The sequence below is a fragment of the Panthera pardus genome, unplaced genomic scaffold (assembly GCF_024362965.1).
Source record: "Panthera pardus isolate Hobbes unplaced genomic scaffold, ASM2436296v1 HiC_scaffold_6, whole genome shotgun sequence".
Taxonomy (NCBI): domain Eukaryota; kingdom Metazoa; phylum Chordata; class Mammalia; order Carnivora; family Felidae; genus Panthera; species Panthera pardus.
This window is the reverse complement of record NW_026526991.1, coordinates 127,429,365-127,453,044: the sequence shown is the minus strand read 5'-3', so window position 1 is coordinate 127,453,044 and position 23,680 is coordinate 127,429,365. Positions and strand designations below refer to the sequence as shown.

Below are 23,680 nucleotides of genomic sequence, written 5' to 3'. Positions count from 1 at the left end.
AACAATGGTTACTGGGACTCAGGTGGCCGAAGAACAGGCACCGAAGGTAAACCTACCCTGCACCATACAGCTCCGCTCTACGTTTTGGATTTTGCACAACATGCAAGCAGTGGTCATGTGAAAGCACGAAAAACCGTGGGAAGGCCTGACGTTGCGCACTCCTCAATTAGGAGTTAGCCCGCGCCGTCGAAGGAGGCTGGCAGCTTAACCAGGAGGAGCGCCCGAACCCGAACCCGAACCGCGTACGCGCCCCGCCCACCTCCCCCAGCGACTCCCGCAACCTCCTGCGCGTCGGGATGCGACGTGGGGCGCATGCGCGCTCGCCGTGGCCGGGGTCGATCTTCGGTGACGTCAGGACGCCTCGCGGGCACCAGCCCCCAGCCCGGGCCCCCGACTCCCGCGCCGGCCGGGCGGGGGCGGGGCGTCGGGCCAGCTGAGCTATCCCGTCAGACCGCGCCAGTTTGAATGAAAGCTCCCTAAGATGGCGGCGGCCGGGGCCGAGGCGCGAGGAGGTGAGGGCTGGAGAGCGGCGTCCCTCACTGTCCCCCGTTCTCCAGGCAAACTCCCGAGGCCCGGGAAGCGGGGCCGGGACCCGCGGACCCGCCAGAGCGCGACGCGGCGAGACGCCGCCTCCCGCCCTGCTGACACCTTGGCCCCCAAAGGCGCGCCGCGGGCTTCACCTATCCCCCGGCCCCTGACCCTTCTCGCGGCACGGCCCGCTCGCTCCCCGCAGTCTTCTGCGCCCCGCTTCCGCGGGGCCCAGCCCGCACGCCCTGCTCCGAGGTCGGCTGTCTCTCGCTCCGCGGACGTCCCGCGGACTCCGTGGCCCGACCCCCGCTGCCCGTTGGGCCCGAGGCCCCTCCCCGCCTGGTCGCCGTGTGGAGGTATTCGGGCGGCCGCCGCGGCTCCTGGTAATCCCTGGGGGAGGAGGGGGGCTCGAGGGCCTGTGGGCACGCGTGTGGTTTACTCCTTTGTGGTGGTTTGGGCGGGACGTTGTGTGTTCCGGCTGGCCTTTTAACTGGGAAGCGGGAAGTACCCGGTGGTGTAAACGTGACCTCGATAGCGGAGGAAAGAAAGAAATTGGGGCTGGAGTATAAACGCGAAGGAAATGAGGGAGCGTGCACCCCAGTTTGGACGCACTGGTAGGGGAAATTTCCTGTCGGAGAATAATATCCCAGTAAGTGGGTATTTGAAGACGTAGCCTCTGGCTTACGGTGATTGTTTTACCCACCGGGAACTTGCGTGTTATTTACGTGGACGCCAGAGAACTAGGTGCTGAGCCGCGCGCGCGCGCGTGTGTCTGTGTGTGTGTCTGTGTGTGCGGGTGAGTGTGCGCGCGCGCGTGTCTGAAAGACGGGAATTTTCAAGACATTCTAGAATGTAGAGGTGTTTTCCAGCACTCCTCTCCACCTAGATTATCATGTCTTTATCCCCCAACTTTTCTTCCACTAGGGATTAGTGTGAACCTAGCGTGAGGTTTTTGTAGTGGTAATGAAATGTTAAATCTTGCAAATGAATTATTTTCTACATTATTGTAGATAATAGAATGGTTACCAGGGATTTGCGGTTTTTTATGGTCCAGGGTGTGTGTGTGTTTGTTTCTCAAAAATAGCATTTCCGTCGAGAGTTGTCTTGAATCCTCGAGTTACTTAAACTAGATAAAAATGGTAGGAACAACAGACATACACACCTTGGGTCGATATCCAACAGGAACCTCCTTTGCACGTGATCGGCATAGTGAGGTTAACTTTACACAAAACACCCCGAAGTTTTTTAAATGGAAGACTTGTAAGTGGTCATTTGTGTTCAACCACTCCTGTACCCTCAAACCGCCACTCCGCAGCAAGCAGTCTCTCCGCCAATCTTGGGGTGGGGGGGAGAAATACCTTTCATTTTCTCGGTCTCGAATTACGAACCTTTTGTAGGAAGCGGGGTGGTGGAAATCCTGCTTCAAGCTTTCTGACAATGAAGCCCCTGTGCGAGTTGGGGAGGGTGAGGGAAGGCTGCGGTGAGAGCAGCTGTGTTCTCTCTTCCTTGGAAATTACCTCAAAACAAAAGGTTATCACAACTACCTTGGAGAGCTACCAAAGAAAGCTGGAGTTTATTGATAGATTTTGTTTGGTTAATTCCGATTTACTCCAACCCTCACATTTTTCCAGTGAGTCTGAAATCCAGAAAGATGGGACTCTCGTGTGGCAGGGGCAGAGCACCCTTGATTGTTTCTAGTGCTTACCGTAACACTAGTCGTAAAACCAAGTTTATTATATATTTCTAAACATCCACTTGTGTTAACGTATTTTACGTGCCGTATGGTAGCACACTGTTTACAGAAATTTCGGAGTAAAATCTTCTGCAGCACATTTAGTTACTGGCTTCTGTAAGGTTAATTATGAGTGTGTCTGATTTTCTTTAAGCTTGGTATATGGATTATGTAAATTGAATACACTGTTTTGTAAACCTTGGCTTTAAAAACAACACAGGAAATGAGTATTATGAAAATATATTCCCCATTATTTATTATAACTCTAGGGCTTATTTACCTTGATAATAATACATTACAGCAGAGGCAAAGTAATAAATGGAGTTAAAATTTCATGCAGCTTTCCAGAATGGGGAAAGTAGGACATGTGATGTATGAGTATGTGACTATGGAACTATATTTCAATTAGATTTCAGTTCTTATTGTCCAGCTAAGGTAAAGGGGACTAGTTCTTTTTAACAACTTATAAGGCTGCTTTAAAATCTATTTAAGATATTTTTACTAACAATAAGTTTGTCTTAGGGATCTACATTTTGTTAAACCAGCAATTCTATGTGGAATATAATGGAAAAGTCAAAAACATTATCTCTGTTGTCCTTTGTATCTATATGTAATTTTAGGAAAGCTTACAGACTTGAAACTGTTCGTTCAGGTGGCTTAGTGGAAATGAATTGACATTAGTTAAGCATAGTAGAGTAGAGATCCATGAGAAAATCCAAGAAGACCAATTTATCAAAAACAGTTCTTTAATGCTTAACTTTTCTGGAAGACACATAAATGGTTTCTTGTCATATGAATTTTCAGTCCTGTAAAATTGCCAGTTGAAGGGTGGGGATATGGAGGTCTTAAGTTTTTCCTTTTTTTTTTTTGGTTTTAATTGAGTAGCTATTTCATTAGTAAAGAATTCTATTTTCTTATTGTAGCTTGGTGTGTGCCTTGCCTAGTTTCACTTGATACTCTTCAGGAATTATGTAGAAAAGAAAAACTCACATGTAAATCGATTGGAATCACCAAAAGGAATCTAAACAATTATGAGGTGGAATACTTGTGTGACTACAAGGTAGTAAAGGTAAGGCAAATATCTAGCCCCTTAAAAGAGACCTAATCAGACTTCAATTCAGTATTTCATATTTCTGTAACATAAAAAGACCTTAAAAGTAAGCAAAAGCTCTTCTTAATGTTAAAAATTCTAAGCCATAATAAATTTATATGTCCTATCATCTATATTGCCAAATAACATTGAGAGGATTTTGAAGCATTAAATGTTCTTGCATTAGAATATTTTAAGGTGCTTATATCATTCTACATCCAACTCTTGATTATCTCCGTGTGGATTACCAGAGCAAATGTTTTATCTCATATTGGCTTTTCCTGTCATTCATTTTGTTCCTGAATCATATTTCCCCACTATCACCTGAAATAAACAGAGAAATTCAAACCCAATTTTCGTGCTGTTGAGTCTCCTCATGAAGCATCACCATCGTGTATGTCCTGTATTGTGTCAAACTCCAGGTATTAGTGAGGCTCTGTGGTCTAATAGAATGGCCTGGAGTTCAAAGTCATTTCTAGTCTTGGATTGGTACCTTGTGGCTTCATCAAAGTCATTTCGCTTCTCTGGGCCTCCCTTGATTCCTGTTTCTCTCAAATGACAGGGTTGTTTTCTTAAGAACCTTCTTCAATCTAAACCTTACAGTCTATTTTTGAGTAATTCATTTTTCTCCAGAGTAGCCTGCTCCCTGTGTGGAACTCTTTTTTGGTCGTTTGTCAGTTCTTCCAGACAAATGAATTAGGACTCCTCCTCCTCCATCTTCCATACCGATTCAGTCATTAAATCTAGTTCTTCCTTTGCGACATCCGCCATCTTTTCATGTAACTGCCTTTCCCGCTCAGTGGGATTTTATGATCAAGCATTTCACCTCTACTCTTGGCAACCTTCAACCCAAAAACAGCCCAGTCATCTTCCATCTCAGTGTTTAAATGGTGGTCTGACCAGTCTACCCAAGAGTATCCTATAGTCACACATACTGGTGCCAGTAATGTCTGTTTCTAGTCTCACTCCGCTCTGTTCTACTAAAGCCTTTTGTCTGTTGCTTTCTTTTCCTTTTCTTGTCAGCAGTTTTTCCGACTTTTATTACTTTTCTGGACTTCTTACTCTATCCTTCACCTTCATATTCAGCCACAGACCTCTTCTGCCTCAGTTAATCTTTCACTCCAGTGAAAAATAGGATCCTCCTGCAAGTATGAATTCTCAACTTAGCTTCACACAAGTTCTCTGTAACTTTGCTGTTACTGTTTTTCCTTTTTTAGTCCTTTCCATCCCCTTTAAAGGACTTTGCTTAATCTGTGATGTTTTTGTTTGTGTGTGTGTGTGTGTGTGTGTTTTTCTGCCCCCCTTCCTCCTTATTAAGCTCTTTTTCCACTGACCTCTCTCAATCAGTAAAACCTATTCAGGTCTTCCCCAACCTCTCTTTGACCTCGTGTCCCTACTCACGCATTTCCTGTCTTTGCTTCTACCTCATTTTCCATTAACTTTTAAAAACAGCTTTGTTGAGATGTAATTCACAAAGCATACAATTCATTAATTTGAAGTATACATTCGTAGCTTTTAGCACGCTCTCAGAGTTCTTCTGAAGTTGACTGTGGTGATGGTTACACATTCTCATTACCCTGAAAAGGAACTCCGCTCTGCTCACTCATCACGCCCTAATCCTTCCCAGTCTCCTTACCCCACTAGCCCTAGCCCTAGGCAACCACTCATCTACTTTCTGTCTCTTATAGATTCCCTGTTTGGGCAATTCATGTAAATAGAACATTACAATCTGTATGTGTTTCTTTGTAATTGGTTTCTTTAACTTAGCGTGGTGTTTTCAAGGTTCGTCTATGTTGTAGTATGTATCAATACATCATTCCTTTTTATTGCCAAATATTCCACTATAGGACTATCACTTTTAATTTACCTATTGATCACTTAGACCTTTTGGTTGTTTTTGTTTGGGGGTTATTATAAATAATGCTATTATGAACATGCATGTACAGGTTTTTGCATGGATGTGTTTTCACTTCTCTTGATACATACCTAGGAGCTGAATTGTTGAGTCATATAGTTTCTCTGTGATTAACCATTTGAGGAACTGCCAACCTTTTCCAGAGGGACAGCACCATTTTACATCGAACTAGCAGTGTTACAAGTATTTGAATTTCTCTACCCCTCACCTGCACGTTTTATTATCTGACACTTTTGATTATTGCTATCCTAGTGGGAATGGAGTAGTACCTCGTTATGATTTTGATTTGCATTTCTCTGATGGCTAATGATGCTGAACATCTTTTCATCTGCTTTTTAGTCATTTGTATATCTTTGGATAACTGTCTATTCAGAGCCTTTGCCCATTTTTAAAAATTGGGTTGGCTTTTTTTTTTTTATTATTGAGTCGTAATAGTTCTTTATATATGCTAGATAGTCCCTCACGAGATACACAGTTTGTAAATATTTTCTCCTGGGACTTGTCTCTTCACTTCTCATTAACTAATTGCCAATATGAGCACCTCAAATCTTACTCTCCTTCATAGCAACATCTTAACACTGTTGACCTTCCTTTCCTTCTTTGAAATTTTCTTGTCCATGGAGAGACTGCCTAGGTTCACACTCTGGCTGTACCATTTATTAGTTGAGTGACTTTTAGCAAATTACTTAGCCTCCCTGTCTTTCCATTTCTTCACCTGTAAAATGAGGATAGTTATGGTACCCAACTCATACTGGCGGGGACCGCCATAGGGTTAAATGAGTGGATGTAAGTATATCCTTACAACAGAGACTGACCTATGATGTTCATATTGAAGAAATGTTTTCTGTCATTGTTGTTCACCTCTGTCTCCACCTATTTTTCTTACTACTCTTCCGGAATCTCCTTGTTGTCTCTTGTCTGTCCTTTCTCGGAAATGTAGATAATCTCCATAGCTGTGTCATTGGCCCTCTTCTCACCTTGAAGTGGCTCACCTTGAAGTGGCTCTGTAGATGCCCTCTTTCCCAGTGCTTTCTACTTCTATCTGTTTGATTCATGACTCCCAAATCTTTGTGAGGCATTGACCTCTTTATGGACTTCATTTCAAAGTAGACACTATACAGGTACCCAAATTCAGCATATTTAAACTGTACCTATTTTCCTCCCTCAAATCTGTACCCTGAGCTAGGATTCCCTATCTAGATTAACAAAACCAGAATACTTCCAGTTACCTAACCTTGTAATTTTATACATTTTTAATTCCTCCCTCCTCCCTACCCGCTCGTAGGTCATCAGGTTATATTGTCTCTATTTATCTTTTCTTGTTCATTCTTTGCCTGTTCAACTGTACTTTCACAAAGCTGGTTTCCTAGGGGTCTGTACTGAGATTGAAGGAACTACCATTATTCTTATACAGGATTCTGAGTGTTGTGGTTAGATTTTGGATAGTTTTTGCACTTTGGTTTCTCCTTTGTCCTTCTCATCAATCCTTTTGGTTTTTTGTTTAGGAATAAGCAACCTTACTTGCACACTTAGGTCCTCACTATGCCACTTACATCCCTCATTTCTTCTCTTTTCCAGCACAAATTGTTTAATCTATAGGACAGTATTATTTCATCATACCTCTACCTTTTTTTTCTCTGTCTCCCCACTCCTGTTCAGGGTGAGTGAAAGATCTTATGACACTGTCCTTTTATTGTGTGTACCCCTCCATTTCGCTCATCAGAGACACTATTTCACTGCCATATTCCTCAAAGCCATTAACAGTTTTTCTAAAACACAGTTCTGGTTGCTTTAGGTAGGGCCTTGCTTTAGACCTTTTAATGACTTGTCTACCAATCTAAGACGAGACCCTTTGAACTAAGGTCCTTTATTATCTGGCCACCAACTACCTTTCCAGCCTCATCGCTTGTCACATATCATGCTTTCTATCCACACTGCAATACTCCTAAGCTCTTTGATTTAGCTAAGGTTTACTGAGCACCTACTATGAGCTGGGCACTCTTCTAAGCATTGGGAACATAGCTTATATTCCAATTTGTTGAACACATTATGTACCCTTGTGCCCTTTTGCTGTTCTTGTCTTGTTCCCTCTTTAGAATACTATTGTTTCCCTCCTTGACAAAATTCTCTTTGGCCTACAAGGTTCAGCTGAAAGGCTACCACCTATTACTGAGCCTTCCCCCATATCCCTAAAATTAATTGCTTTATATTCAGGACTTAGAAAGCACTGTTCTTATTAGTCTAGAACTTGACATATTTTATAGCTTGGTTTCATACCTTCTGTGCTAAATTGTCAACTATTTAGGGCCAGGACTATGTCTTACTGTAGTCTCTAGTACAAAGTGGGTATTAAGTTAGTGGCTAATGAATTTAACTGGCTTCTGCATTAGTGATTTCTCCACTCTTCACAGTCACCAATAGACTAGACCCTTTTAGCTTCATGCTCAGATTATAGCAGCAGTCTGTTGATTAATAGCTCCTATATCATCTTTCTGTAGTCTCAGTAAATATTTGAGTTTCTTCTGTGTGTGGATACTATATTAGGCACTGGGAAAAATAAAAGATTAATCAGAAACTGTCTCTCATCTTGAACTCACAGCCTACTGGAAAGATTGACAAGTAAACCATGGCAATATAGCATAATAAGTGCAGGGGGAGGTGCACCTGGGCTAGGCCACAGACGGCTTCCCAGAAGGGATATCCCACTGAGGCCTGAAAAGACAGGTACGTTCACTCACGGTTTTCGTACAGAGAACAGAGTGCTAGAATGTGGGATTGGGAAAGAATGAGATGAGTGAAGAACTTTCAGCATTCTACAGCAATGGGGAGTCATATGAAAGGTTTTAAAAAGAGGGATACAATCAGATACGTAATTCAGAGAACTTTCTGCAGTGAGGAATGTAGGAGGGGAATGACACACACACTTAAACATTCTGAAAAGCTGTTACAGTAGTCTAGGCAAGAAACAGTGGTGCTTAAAGTAGTAATAATGGAGATGAAGAGAAATAAGTAATTTTTTTTATTATCATGGTTACAAAATGTACAAGTGTGGTTGAGCGGTCAGAGGATTGGGTAGGGATCCAGCAGTGTGGGATCACACATATTTCACATATATGAAAACATGGGTTTCTGACTTGCGCTGGTGTAGATAATACTCCTCACCAAGACCCAGGAATATAGGAGGATTAGGATAGGAAGACTAGATTAGGTTGAGAACATTCAAGTGTAAGATGATCAATAGATAGTTGGAAATGTGGCCCCAAGTCAGGAGTGAGAACTGGAAACATAGATCTTGAAGTAATTGGCAAAAAGATGGCATTTGAGGCTCCGGGAATGGGTATGGTTACCCACTAATTAACAGATATTTCTTGCCATCTCTCATGTTGTATGCTTGACACTAGGGATCTCAGCAATGAGTGACACAGAGGTATGATCCCTGGCACATGGAGTTTATCTTTTGGTGAGGGTAGAAAACCCTTAAATAAAATTGTACAGCATGCTTATAGTTGAGGTGAGTCCTAATGTAACGGAAGGGTCTAACTTATAGACAAACTAGGCAGCTGTCCCTGAGGAATGGTGTTTAAACTCAGTGCTAAACGATTAAAAGATAAATAGGAGAGTCTTGAAGGAGAAGAGAGCCTGACTTCTTTAAGGAACAGAAAGTGTGAATGGAATGTAGTCAGCAAGAGAGATCAAAAGAAGGCTAGAAGGATGGATAGGACCCAGAAAGCACAGATCCCTGCAGCCCAAGAAAAGAATTTGGACTCTAGGGCCTTAGGGAAACATTGAGTAGTTTTGAGCAGGGGAGTGACTTGATGCAGTGGGTGTGTTGAAGATAGCATTCCGGCTGTTGTGCCATGAATGGTTTGAAAGTGGTTTGAGGGTATTACAGTAATTCACACAAAGAAAATGTGTGAAGAGAACAAGGATGGAGGAGTAGTTGGGGGTGGGGGGAGGGTCTCATGGGAAGAGCTATCAAAGAAACTGATACAAACTGGCAAGAAAGGTAGGAGGAAAACCGGAAGAATGAATCTTGAAGCCTAAGGGAGAGATAATGTCAGCAAAATAGAGAAGAGGCCAGTGGGTCAAAGAAGAACCGAGAAGTACCCACTGGACCGAGCAATGGAAGGGTCATTGATGCCTTCAGAGCAGTGTCTGCGCGTGGATAGAAGCCTAAATAGAATGAATTAAAGAATAAATTGGAGATGAGAAAGTAGAGTCAAGCAGTATGGACAACTCTTTAAAGAATTCTAGCTTTGAAGAAAGGGATAAAGTGCTATATAGGTTTTAAGGGTGTTTATAATTTTGTTTTTTATTAAATCTCAATAGGTAATATATGCATGTGATTTTCAAAACTGGATGTTATAAAAGTTGGATGTTCTTATACTGAAAAGAAATCTTCCACTCTTGTCACCTTAGTCTCCCGTCCCTCAACTAGTAATTTATCACGTCTTTTTTGAGATTCCTTACATATTCTAGCATTTGTATCTCAAAGGAGGTTTGGTTTCATTTTGCTTTTTCAAATGCAAAGGGAAGTTTAAAAAAATAAAAACTGCAGGAGGTTCAAATGCTGGTGAGAACAAGTAGAGAGGGAGAGACTGGAGAGGCGAGAGGTAGGGTAACTGATGGAGGAAGTGCATCTCCTCGTATCTGCATCCGCCTTTTCTCTAATGATGTGTGCAGGGGAGGGTGCAAATGAGAGAGTTTCTGTTTTCTCTCTGCATTAGGAACAGGGAGGTGTGTTGCTACTGAAAATAATGGGGGAGGTAGTGGGATAGTGACCTTGAACAAGGTGGAGGAGTTCCGAAGTAGGCAGTTTGGGGAAACGGAATGAATGCTCACTGGAGGAACAACACAACGGATCTGTTACTGTTACGAGTTCATGTCAGGGTCCAATTCAGCAAATAGTAATAGTGCCATTTGCTGCCCCATGTTCTTGCCACATTATCCTTTCATACAGAAAAAATTATGACAAAACTGAATACTCTTTGTTAACATCCTTAGCTCATCAGTGAAGAATTCACCACCCCCATGCACATTGGTAAGACTTCTCTCTCAGCAAGCATAGATTAAGAAGGAAATATTACCAAAGCTTTGACTTCATAAAGTATCCAGGTAGTTCTGTGTCTAACGAACCATCACTACACTGCATGGCACATACTGACAGAATTTTCCACATTGAGCATTAAATTAATATTCCTAAAGGACTGATTCACTTAGAGTGGTGTGTTAAGAGCGGGAATAACATAGAAATCATTTGACTAAAACCCATATTTTGGAGATCAGGAAAACAAAGCTCCAAGAAAGGACTTTTCCAGGGTTGTGTTGCTCAGTTGTGTCCGTCTTCGACCACTAACCCAGGTCTGAGAATTGCTACTTGGTCAGTTACTGGCATGAAAAGCCACTGAGTTTCCATGGAACACTAGTGTTTTCATAATTAGACTCAGGCTATTCTACCACTAACATTGAATATGATGATTTCAAAACTTGCAGAAGAAAGTAGCTAATGGGAGGATAGCTTTTGTTTTTTGTTCTCCAATATATACATTTGAAAAACAACCCAGATTAAATTTAGCAGCTTTTATTTCTTTTAAAGATTCATATATAGTTACTGTTGTGATTTTTTTTAATTGCATACATGTTGATAGTCCTACTTTTTGTTATGCATTCAGAAACATTTAATAAGAGCTTAAGATACAGCAAGCAATTGTGCTTGGTTCTGTGGCTACGAAGAAGATTTCATCCCTCATGGTTTCTGGTTAAGATTAGAAATGGAAACACAAGGAGATTGGCAGTGATCGGTTCTCCTTGGGCAAGAGAGGAAGGAAAGACTTCATGGGCAGGGACAGGGGGACATTTGAGCTGACTTCTAAAGATGAGTAGATTTTTCTACACATAAAAAATGAGACCAAAATACGCTCATTATGGAAATGGAAGAGGTCATTGTAATCAGAACTTTGTGAACAAAGCAGAAAGGGGTGAAGAGGACTGGCATGTTCAAGTACTAGCTGCAGTTAGTATGGCTAGAGGGTGGTATGTAAATGGGGTTACAATGGAAGACTGTCAGAGAGATATCAGGGACTCAGTCAAGAATGATCTTCTTTGCTATAATAGGAAGTGTGAACTTCATTCTTTAGGCAGTGGAGGAGCAATTAAAATTTTTAAGGAAGAAAGTAACAGAATGACTGGTACTGTGGATTTCTTATTTTTGTAAGAAAACTTCACTTCAGTAATGATAAATTGGGATGTTGTCAGTCTGGAGGCAGAGAAACCAGTTAGGAGATTAATGTAATAATCCCAGCAAGAATTGAAGACCTTAAGTAACTAGAGCTATGGTAAAGAGATGGACAGGAACAAGTATCTGAAGAAACTTGATGATGGATTGAGAACAATCTAGATTGAGCTCCTAGTTTGCAACTCATGTGACTGGGTAGATGATAAGATTACCCTTGATGAGGAAAAGAAAAAAATCCATTTTGAAAGGACAGTGGTGAGTTCCATGGAAATAGATGGATTTAAGAAGCTGTTGGGCATCCAGTAGGCTATTGGATATATGGAGGTGCAGGAAAAATTTTGGGAGTTAGTAGCATGTAATTAAAACTGTTGGAGTGATGAGGTTGCCCAGAGAGCATTTAGAGCAAGGATTCTTAACCTTAAATCTGGAATCCACATATCCTCAATTATCCAAAATATCGCATATGTGACTTTGTTAGGGGAAGGTCCATCGCTTTCTTCAGATTTTCAAAAGGGACAAACGCTTACTTGGTGTGAAAAGGGGCCAAGGACAGAGCCTCTCAAGTATCTGCACTAAGTGATGGGCAGGGACAATAGTCTCAGCAGAGAAGGCAGAAAAGGAACAATAGTGAAGAGAGAAATGTGGTATCAAAGCCTAAGTCAAGTAACATGAGGGCTTGTAGAGTCTTGGGCTTGGCAATGAGAAGACTGATAAATTGTTCCTAATAAACTCGATGGAAACCAAATGTATTTGTATGTAATGAAACTCCCCACAGAAACACCATGTTTTCTAAGAATTGTAAAAACTATTGGCCTACAAAAAAAGTTCAAATGCCTCCATCAAATATTCAAGGCTAAGATTTGTTCTCGCCTTGCCATTACAGTTTAATCTCTCACTTCAATATTCCGAACTTTAAAGCTAGCCAAATCCATCTCTTCACTGCTTTCTGAACACTTCATACAGATCTTAGCTCCTAGTTTTTGCTGGTGGTTTTCATCCTGCCTGCCCTGTTCCCTACCCAACAAATCCTATCAGTCTTTCACAGTTTAGTTCTGTTTGCTCTGTGCTCTTTTCTGACTCTATTGATTTCCCTCTCTATATTCTAGTGGTAATTACTGTCTTGTTTTGGCATTTAAAATTGTACTGCCTTGCATTGCTACTTACTTGACATATTACTGCCTTCTTTTCCCAGTGAGCTTTTACTCCTAAAGGCTAGCACTACCTTACGTCTCATCATACCCCCTGGTGGCTGAACTTGCACATACTTATTTTAAATACTAAAATACTTGAATGAATTTAACCTAAGCCAAACATAGTGGGGGAAAATGTCTTTAAGAAAAAATTCATATGATGCATTCTAAATTATACAGGAGTGATTTATGTATCATTGTTACAACTGTACTCCATTTCTATGGGTAATCAAGAGTTGATTGCGTGTCAGAATAAGATACTGATATAATCTATGAGGCTTAATGAACTTTTGGGCTTTTATTTGGAACTTTAGCATATTGAATTAAATTTGTTAAGCCATACATACTAATTTTTCTGTGTAAAATTTATCAGTTCTTCAAAACAAATATCTTTTTTGGATTGCAAAGTAAAATATACTTACTAAATAAGTATGAAGTAGAAATAAAATATCACTAATATTTCTCTACTATTTTGCCAAAGGCACTTTTGTTTTATAAACATCTTTACCATCTATAAATTAAGTATCAATGTGATTAACATGCAAAACTTAATCACTAACAATACATCTGGCTCATTATTAAACAATACAATATGTTAATTTGGAGCCCACTTCAGTGGCATGGTGTTACTAGTTTTGCTGAATGATAATTGAGCTTAATCATCTGATTTGAAGCCAGTGTCTTTCATCATTTGCTGACAACTTCCAGGGTTATTATAGGAAAAAGTGTAGTAGAAAAAAAAGAGGACCAGAGTTGCATTGCTTTATTCTGGAGTCAGAAAAATTAAAAGCTTTCCTAATTAATAAGGAAAATAGATACACGTTAGCTACTGCCACGTGGATCCCATCATTGTCGAGCGGATATCTGCCAACATAAATCCTAAATTGTAAAAGTTACCTGGCAGGAGGGAGAAATCTGTGTTACACTTCACCATTTCGACTAACACTTAAATATATGTCTAAGCTTTTCTTTTTTCCCTGAAATCACAATATGTATTTCCATGAAAGTACAGTTTTTGTGCATATCCTCACACTTTAACCACATTTTTTAAACAGGTAAAGCATATTTTGACCATTTTCATAAGAAGGAAAGTTCTTTTAATTCACCAGCAGTATTGCTTACCGAGTAGAATGTAATAAAACATTGAAACGACTCAATGGGGAGAAAATTTGCTTACTCATTGGCTAAGCGACTTGCTTCTGCAAAGCTGCCTCAGTGGTCCTCACCCCAGTTTGTGCCTCTGCAACATTTCCTAGGCCATCCAGGTTATTTGGCATTAATAAATTATGGATAGTAAAACAAGTGTCATATACACCCTTTTATAGTAAAAACTTTGTTAAAAATTTCAAGGAAAAGCAAATTTAATCTATATCGATGATTTAAAATAACTAAAAACTGGAGAATACAATTTAATCACTTTCATATTTTAGAGTGTGGACATATTCCAGAGGACAAAGAAAAAATTGAAGGACTTTAGAATTTTTTGTCTTTATTTTTTGTTTTATTTTTGAGAGAGAGTGTGAGAGAGCACAGGTGGAGGAAGGGCAGAGGGAGAGAGAATCTTCAGCAGGCTCTGCTTTCAGCTTGTAGCCAGACGCGGGGCTCAGTCTCACAACCCTGGGATCGTGACCTGAGCCGAAATCAAGAATCGGATGTTTAACCCACTGAGACACCCAGGTGCCCCTCGAAGTTTTTTTTATTATGCACACTTGACTACCTTTTTTAAGAGAAACTTAACATGCCATTCCCCAATTTTAAGGAAAGAAAACAGTCAAGTCACTGGGGTAAGAAGGCAAAATTCTAGGTACCATGGTGGCCACAACAGCAGTCAGGGATAAATCAAAATATTTGATCTTTGGTGGCTTCAGTGCCTGCTTCCTAATCCACTCATGGGTGAGTCTAAATAAGGTGAGAATTCTCTGGAATCGTGATGTCTAATAAAAACAATGTAAGCTACATATATGTCATTTTAAATTTTTTCATAACCATATTAAACAAGTAAAATGAAACAAGTGAGATTGCACACCTGGCTGGCTCAGGCAGTAGAGCACGGGACTCTGGATATCAAGATTGTGAGTTTGAGCCCCACATTGGGCATAGATTAGTATAAATAAATGAGCAAATAAATAAATCTTTAAAAAATAATATATTTAGTAAAACCAAAATATTTCAATATGTAATCAATATGTGTCACATGTGAAGAAATATTTTCCTTTTTTGTGTATGTGTTTGATATTTGTAACTCAGTATGTACTACACACTTAAAGCACATCTCAATTTGGGCCCACCACATTTCAGGTGCTCGATAGCTACATGCAGCTAGGAATAACTATATTGGACATTATGTCCCTAGAACATCGAAGGGATGTGTGCCCATGATACTGAGAAATAGTGTTTGCCTTCTTTGCCTTCTGTCAGTGTAAAATACTAAAATTACCTACCTCAGGGGATGCTTACATCAGTGCTGGCCAAGTAAAGCGCTAACCTAGGTCATAAATTGTTAGTTTGAACACTCCCTGTTTCTATGATTAAGATAAAGTACTTTTTTTTTGTTTAACAATCACTGTTTGGTAAAATATCATGAGTTTCAGTACTTTTGTCTTCAGGTGCAATTCTTTTACCTATGCTCAAACATACTGTGCTACAACTAAATTCTGTATATATTTTATGTAATGCAAAGAAAAAATGGTTTTATATTTTTTATGTTTTGTAGTTCATCTAGAAACCTCTGGCTCTTAATATATTCTGAACTTTATTAAGAATGATAACAGCTGCCTTAACTCTTTAAGATAGTAAATTATTTTAATGGGGACTGTCATCTAATTTCAATTTTCTTTTATATTTTAAGGATATGGAATATTATCTTGTAAAATGGAAAGGATGGCCAGATTCTACAAATACTTGGGAACCTTTGCAAAATCTCAAGTGCCCATTACTCCTCCAGCAGTTTTCTAATGACAAGCATAATTATTTATCTCAGGTAAAGAAAGGCAAAGCAATAAAAGACAATAACAAAGCTTTGAAACCTGCCATTGCCGAGTACATTGTAAAGAAGGCTAAACAGAGGCTAGCTCTGCAGAGATGGCAAGACGAACTCAACAGAAGAAAGAATCATAAAGGAATGATATTTGTTGAAAATACTGTTGACTTAGAGGGCCCACCTTCAGACTTCTACTACATTAATGAATACAAACCAGCTCCTGGAATCAGCTTAGTCAATGAAGCTACCTTTGGTTGTTCGTGTACAGATTGCTTCTTTGAGAAATGTTGTCCTGCTGAAGCTGGAGTTCTTTTGGCTTATAATAAAAACCAACAAATTAAAATCCCACCTGGTACCCCCATTTATGAGTGCAACTCGAGGTGTCAGTGTGGACCCGATTGTCCCAATAGGATTGTACAAAAAGGCACCCAGTATTCACTTTGCATCTTTCGAACTAGCAATGGCTGTGGCTGGGGTGTAAAAACCCTTGTGAAGATTAAAAGAATGAGTTTTGTCATGGAATATGTTGGGGAGGTATGTTCAACATATAACAAATAATGTGTGTGGGAGGTTTATGCTTTTTGGAAAGTTAACATTGTACAGCAGTAACAGATATTGGTACATATTTATATTATCGTTTGTAAGTATGTAGAAATTTCTGGCTTGGGAAAAAGTTTTCACGGGCATAGTTAGAAATATAAACTTGTATATGAACAAAAAAATACATATAATTATAAATGAAATAGTCCTGTTTCAACAAACACCCATTTATAGTCATTGAAACTGGCATTTGTAAAATATGGCAGCTATTATGACATAAACGTTCTTTTTTGTTAATTTTTATTTAATGTGTTTTTTTACCTTACATTCAGGTTAGTTAGCATATAGTGCAACAGTGATTTCAGGAGTAGATTCCTTAATGCCCCTTACCCCTTTAGTCTATCCACCCTCTCGACACCCCTCCAGTAACCCTCTGTTTGTTCTCCATATTTAAGAGTCTCATGTTTTTGTCCCCTGCCCTGTTTGTATATTATTTTTGCTTCCCTTCCTCATGTGAGTGAAGAATGACATAAAAGTTCTAAGAAGAAAATCAGATCTAAACCCATGCTGACTTTGGAACCTTTAGATTGTGATTCATCCATTTGATTAAATATGGTTAACTGTAGTTGGCAGAACTCAATTACTGTATCAACATGAGAAGTACTATAGAGTAGACATGCTTTCTGAGCAAGTGTTAGAAAATACAATACATAAAACCATATTTTGCATCCATGAAAAAATCCAAATTCTTTGTACTTCAGCTAGAGACTGTCTCTAAATTACCATTGACTGTGCAAATTTATGTATTTATTTTTTAACTTTTATTTTTTAGAGAGTGCAAGCGAGGGAGAGAGAGAGAGAAACCAAACAGGCTCCACGCTCAGAGCAAGAGTCCGACGCGGGGCTCGATTCCACAACCCTGAGATCATGACCCGAGCTGAACTCAGAATGCTCAACTGAATGAGCGACCCATTCGCCCCCGAGCAAATTTATTTTTATACATATAACGTATATATACAAAAAATAGTATTTACCATGTACCACATACTATTCTAAGCACCTTATGTGCTAACTCATTAATCCTTGAGTAACTCTGAGGTAGCAGTGTTAGGTCCATTCTTTATCATTGAGGAAACAGGCACAGAAAAATTCAGCAAGGTCCCATTGTAGTGAAGAGGAGCCAGGATTCAAAACCAAGGCTCCAAAATGAGTGCACTTTGCTGCTGTACTACACTTCCTCAAACTGAGTGGTATATTAATCTGTGACTAGAAAAATACAAGTGTGACCGCATATCTTGGGCTGTCAAATCTAACATTTTAGAAGTTATGTGGAGGGGTGCCTGGGTGGCTCAGTCGGTTAAGCATCTATCTCACTTGGGCTCAGGTCGTAATCTCGCGGTTCATGGGTTCAAGCCCCTTGTTGGGCTCTGTGCTGATAGCCTGGATCCTGCTTCAGATTCTTTGTCTCCCTCTCTCTGTCTCTCCCTTTCCCCTGCTTGTGCTCTCTCTCTAAAAAAATGAATAAACATTTTGAAAAATGCAAAAGTTATATGGAATTAGGCCACATATAATTATCTGTATTCATCTAGAATTCTGAGATTAAATTGGAGCCCTGTTTTGATCCTTAAATTTTTAGACAATAGCAGATTATTATAAATCACTGTTCGGGATACTCGATCTTGTATGATCAAACTCTTCTCTGTTTTGACTTACTGAATGCAGTAGTTATTTATATCTGGTTGACACCATGAATTGCTTTAGACATTTTTGGTTTCTTAAGCTGAGCGTCTATCTGGTAAAGCTGTGTTCTTAGAACTGCAGAGGATGGTTTTGATCCACAGAATTTCATGAAAACAACCTGGTCTGCAAAACTAAACTTTGCATACAATTGACTGCAAATTTAACGTACCTTCTTTCCTGTATTTGTAACAAATTTCCACCTTGTAACTAACTGCATAGATGAGTTACAGGAAAAATAAGTTTTTAGAGCATTTTTACTGTAAATTTCTTCCTTTACATTCCAGGTAGGTCCTACAGAAAGCTATATTTGGGTAGCTTTTTGAACACGTGAATAAATGAGAGTAAACGTAGTACTGTCTCCCCTTGTTGATTGTGGGCTGTCCTGATTCCTAAGCAGCCATGATTGTCCTGCGCTCGTATCTCCCCTTAGCTTCCCATGTCTTTCCTTCTGTGTGTAGAGTAGTTTGTGTGAATGTTTTGATGACACATTGACTTGTTACTTTTTAAACCTCTGGAGGCACTAAAACAATAATAATAGTTTTATGGATGAGTGTTTCTTTAGTTCAACAATAGCTATATAATATACTATAGTTTTTTCTTTTTAGGTAATCACCAGTGAAGAAGCTGAAAGACGGGGGCAGTTATATGACAACAAAGGAATCACATATCTCTTTGATCTGGATTATGAATCTGATGAATTCACAGTGGATGCAGCCCGATATGGAAATGTCTCTCATTTTGTGAATCACAGTGTAAGTGTGATTACACTGTTTTTAATGATTTTCCATAGTTGAGGAATAATTATCTTTAAATGACTTAGCCTTTTAATATTTCCCAAGTATTGTAATACAGAGACCTCTTTGGTTAGATTATTGTATTATTACCATATGGAAAATCCATTGAAGTGCCTACCAAATACCATGCATTTTGCAAGAGTTTTTACATACGTTCATTTAATCTTTCCAGAACTCCTTAAGTATCATCTTCTTGTAGAAGAGGAATTAAGAGGTAGCAAGGTTAAGAATTACATACAACTGTAGAGGTTTCTTACAGAAGTTAACAGCTGAATTTTAGGATATGTAGCTAAACATAGCTATATTTTCTTAAAATGTAAATATGTTAACATATTTACAGAATTTAAGAATTCATAGAGTATTGAAGTATTGAGGGCCATTTTCCTAAATTACAATTGTAAATTAAAATTCTAAAATACAATTCTAAATTGTACTCTAAATACAATACAATAGTAGTAGGCTTGTGAGATTGATGTTTCCTCCATTTTATAGATTACAAGGAAAATGTGTCTCCAGAGAGTATTATATACCTGACCATATAAGGAAGTGTAGACTATGCTAAGCTTTTGATGGGTTTTATTCCAAGAAACTAGTTTATGTTGAGTAGTGAAATGTCAGAGACCTTCTGACTCCTTGTTAGTTTTCTGATTTACTTAAACTTTTACTTTAATTTTTTTCTTAGTGATAAATTTGAAATACTCTCAAAATAGATGTATTCTTTTCAAGGGCACTTAAAACAATGATTTTGGTTTCTTAGCTCTTTCTTCTTGCATAGTCCAGAACTTAATGTAGAAATCTCAAAATACTAAACCCAATCAGAAGTTACAGCAATGAAACCTCCATGCTGTATGAAATTTGAGTTGTATAATGCTAATTTGATTTTTTAAATACAGTTTTTCTCTTTCTTTATGCCTTACTGAACTATGTACAGGTGAAATGATAATGGTATATAAAACTTGCATTATAATTCTCCAGAAAAATTAAAAAGTTGAGATAGATGAAACGGGATTGGTGAAAATGTTAATTGTTGAACTGCAGGGTAAATGTATGTGGATTTATTATTTTTTCTAGTGTTAATGTATGTCTGAGATTTTCTGTAAATGAAAATAGTATTTTTAAATTTGAATGCCTCAGAGACCTCTAAACAGTAAACAACTTAATTTCCAATGAAACTTAAAAAATAATAGTTTGGGGAATTAAATATTTCATATGGCATGTAGAAGAGCCTGTCCATTACATTTTTACTTAAATGGGTTCTAATGTTCCTTTTTAGTGTGACCCAAATCTTCAGGTGTTTAATGTTTTCATTGATAATCTCGACACCCGTCTTCCCCGAATAGCATTGTTTTCCACAAGAACCATAAATGCTGGAGAAGAGCTCACTTTTGATTATCAAATGAAAGGTACGGTTTTCAAGTAAGGTTTGATTGATTTCAGTTATTTGCATATGAAGACTGTAATCAGAGTAGGAAAAGACCTTAGATCATCTGAACCAAACAATATTAAAGAAGAAAAAAATGAGGCTATAAGAGTTGGTCTTTTTACTCAAGGTCACAAAGCTACTCTGCCAGAGGTAAAACTAAAATCTGCCTGACCTTGAGCTGAGTAATGCTCTTTTCTCAGCATCACGCTGTCACCTGCTTTTTTTCATAATTTCCATTATCAAAGTTTGTTCTACATCTTTTCTCAATACTACTTGTATTTTAAAATTGTAAGGCATACATTCCTGAAAATTTACCAAGAGATGTATATTCAGGGCGCCTGGGTGGCTCATTTAAGTGTCCAACTTGCTTAGGTCATGATCTCACGGTTTGTGGGTTCAAGCCCCACTTCGGGCTCTGTGCTGACTGCTCAGAGCCTGGAGCCTGCTTCAGATTCTGTGTCTTCCTCTCTCTCTGCCCTTCCCCCGCTCACACTCTGTCTCTCTCTAAAAAATAAATAAACATTTAAAAATTTAAAGAGATGTATATTCAGAGGATTGAAAATATTTAAATCACATCTGAACTTATTATTCCATTCCTACTTGGATTTGGTTTTTTTAAAAAAACACATCAATTTTATTTGCTTTGTTGGGACCATATGTTTTTTTCTTTCCTTTGTTTTTCTAAGTGTTAATTATAGTTTGTTACTATTTGGCCTGACTTTATGGCCCTTAAATAATGTATGAAATTGAATGTGTATCTGATTTTCCCACTAAGTTTCATCATTTCGCAAAGCTGTTCTTGGAAGTATGGCTAATAGCGTATGCTTTTATCTCTTACTAGCTCCACACCATCCTTTCAAGATAATTCATAATTTGTCTCTGGACGTTCACATTGATTTAAAACGAATAAGAGATTTGAACTTCATTCTGAATGGTCTTAACTTTTTCTTGTGTATTTCTTTTTCTGTGTACTCAGGTTCTGGAGATGTATCTTCAGATTCCGTTGACCACAGCCCAGCCAAAAAGAGGGTCAGAACTGTGTGCAAGTGTGGAGCTGTGACTTGCAGAGGTTACCTCAACTGAATTTTCAGGAAACAGCTGATGATTGTAGTTTGTTTTTTTCTAATGTTAACCTTTAAAAAAAGTATTTGGGACTCTTTTCATATTATCAGGATTATATACTATGTTAATTTACAATTCATGTTTCAAACTATTGGCCAAATGCATTACTGATGCTTCTGAAGAGAACACAGGGTCACAGAGACTAATTTAAAATACATGTATCTAGTGATTAGACACCAAACATGAAAGGAAAACTGACAGATCAGCATATACATACATAAGAAGTCTGTGTGAATAGAGAAATGCCTCCTTCAGTGTTTAAGCGTTAAACTGATAACGTAACCATCACTAAGATCAAATATTCAACCTGCCATACACCTTGAATTTAGAGAAAGAGTTAATTTGGGCAAATACATACAAGTGCTATTTTTGTTATGTTGTCATGCCCGTTAATTACTCACTGTACTTGTATTTAAGAAAAATAGGTGATACGGAATTATACTCTATTTTCTACTTTCATTAAAATACTGGGATCTTAATGATACAGAAATTTAAGGTCTAAAATTCAATGTAAACAGGTTTAATTACAGCTTGATTTCATATTTTGAAGCAATCCAGACTGCTATGAGGCATGTATGTCTGAATCAGTAATTCTTAAAAGATTTTTAACCTTGTAAAAGAATAATTTCCAAAAAGCTCTAAAATTCTGGAACGGATGGCCATTATGCTGCTTTGAAAGGGTGGGGCACTGGGACCGGGAGGGTTTCTTGGAAGTGGAGAAATGGAGCACTTTCAGGGCCCCTCTTAATAACACAAATTAAGAGATCCATGTTGCATACCTGGTCTAAACAGAAACAGCAAAACAAGATACTCCTGAGTGCATCTGCACCTAACAGTGTTTCATACAATACACGAATATTACATCTTCTGAATTTCAGGCGGTTTTAACATTTCCACCAAATTTAATTATTTTTATATTCCCCGCAAGCTCTTCTTGAAATAATCTATATTTTGAACTGATACTTATTTTTTATACATGAATTTTTTAAACGTGATAAAGCTAAACTTGGCTTGGCCAAAGTGTGTATCTGAATTATGAGAACATTTTTACTTGAACCATGAACACTGAAATGGAATACAGTTGTTTGGTTTTTGTTTCTGTTTTTCTGCATAGTAAAACCTCAGTTGGGAACAACTATGTTTTCATCTCTGTGATTTTGGGATTTGTAATCATGGAGTCCAACATGAAGGTAAATGCAGCAAGTAAATCTAGCTTTCAGTATTCCTAATTAAATTTTACCTAAGTTCATTGCCCCATTGCTTTACTGACCTAAAATAAGTTTGAGTAAAATTGCACTGATGGCAAGAATCCAGCACTTCAAATACCTTCTTAATCCTTAACCTCTTTTTTGGGAGAAGCTACACTTTATTATGCATTATATCGCTACCACGTGATTTGCTCTTTCATAATATGGGATAAATTCTTTACATGTTTGGAGTCTCACAGCGTATTAACCAAAATCTGCAGAAGGTGTCACGGAAAAATACATTTCTTAGTGCCGTTTCTTATGTTTTCTTTATGAGGAAATAGTCACATGGTGTCAGTGGTGAGAAAGCATCACAGATTTACAGGTGCTCCCAGTGGCCAAGCTTACTTTGAATTCTGATTCTCACAGGTTTAAAAAATGTAACTAATATTCTTCTTAAAAAGTTAATGTTTTACTGTCCAGTTTTTTGATCTTGTCTTTTTGTGGTAAAAAAATGTAAAACAGGACAGCAAAGGGAAGAACGGCTATTTTCACAAAACTTGTTTTGTACTGTCCTTAGTAATAGACATTTAATGGGTCTTTGAGATTTTAGTTACCTGTGTTACCCTTGTTTGATTACAAAGCTGAACTTAATCAGTAAAATAGAAACTCTCTACATGAGGCTGTTAGGAGCTTTTAACCATTTTAAGTCAACATTTAGCTTCTTTGGTTTCTCAAGCTGTCAGAATTTGTTCTCTCAATATGAAGCCTATGTTCAACGGCCATGTTTACATGAAGTTTAAACCGTAAGTTAATCTACTCTGCAAGTTGTATTAATACCATTGTTTTCAAGATCTACTTAAGGATCGTGATACAGTTGTAATCTCAGGGTTTTTTCCCCCATATGTGCAAAATCTAGACTGCACTTTTTTTTTTTTACAGTTCAGTTTTCTTTAGCAAAATAAATTTAGTTTGGCATTTGATTTTCTATTTATGGTGGTTTAGCTCTGTTATTGAATATTTTATTTTCTTACCAGTAAGCTACAAAAGGGGCAAAAAAATAACCAATGTATTCCTGACTACTTGCTTTTGAGATTAACCAAAGGTTGTTATACCATCACTTTAAATGTTATTTGCCTTTTAAGAAAGTTTATCATTGTCATGGTTGGTCCATTTGAATATTAAAGAATTTTACATAGCATAA

General features: G+C 38.4%; 1 protein-coding gene across 6 annotated transcripts; it reads left to right on the top strand.

The window, feature by feature from the left end:
* The first annotated feature begins 319 nt into the window (after positions 1 to 319).
* On the top strand, positions 320 to 23,680 carry SUV39H2 (SUV39H2 histone lysine methyltransferase). Of its 6 annotated transcripts, none has more exons than XM_019460728.2 (6): positions 323 to 512; positions 3,184 to 3,329; positions 15,539 to 15,670; positions 18,556 to 18,702; positions 20,018 to 20,147; positions 21,144 to 23,680. In XM_019460728.2, the coding sequence occupies exons 1-6, from the start codon at positions 482 to 484 to the stop codon at positions 21,248 to 21,250; spliced, it is 693 nt and encodes a 230-aa protein (XP_019316273.1). In that variant the 5' UTR covers positions 323 to 481; the 3' UTR covers positions 21,251 to 23,680. The 6 variants fall into 6 exon arrangements, with proteins under 6 accessions (XP_019316272.1, XP_019316273.1, XP_019316267.1 ...); XM_019460722.2 differs by having other exon boundaries at positions 324 to 512; positions 15,539 to 16,204; XM_019460726.2 differs by lacking the exon at positions 323 to 512 and adding an exon at positions 519 to 911 and having other exon boundaries at positions 15,539 to 16,204.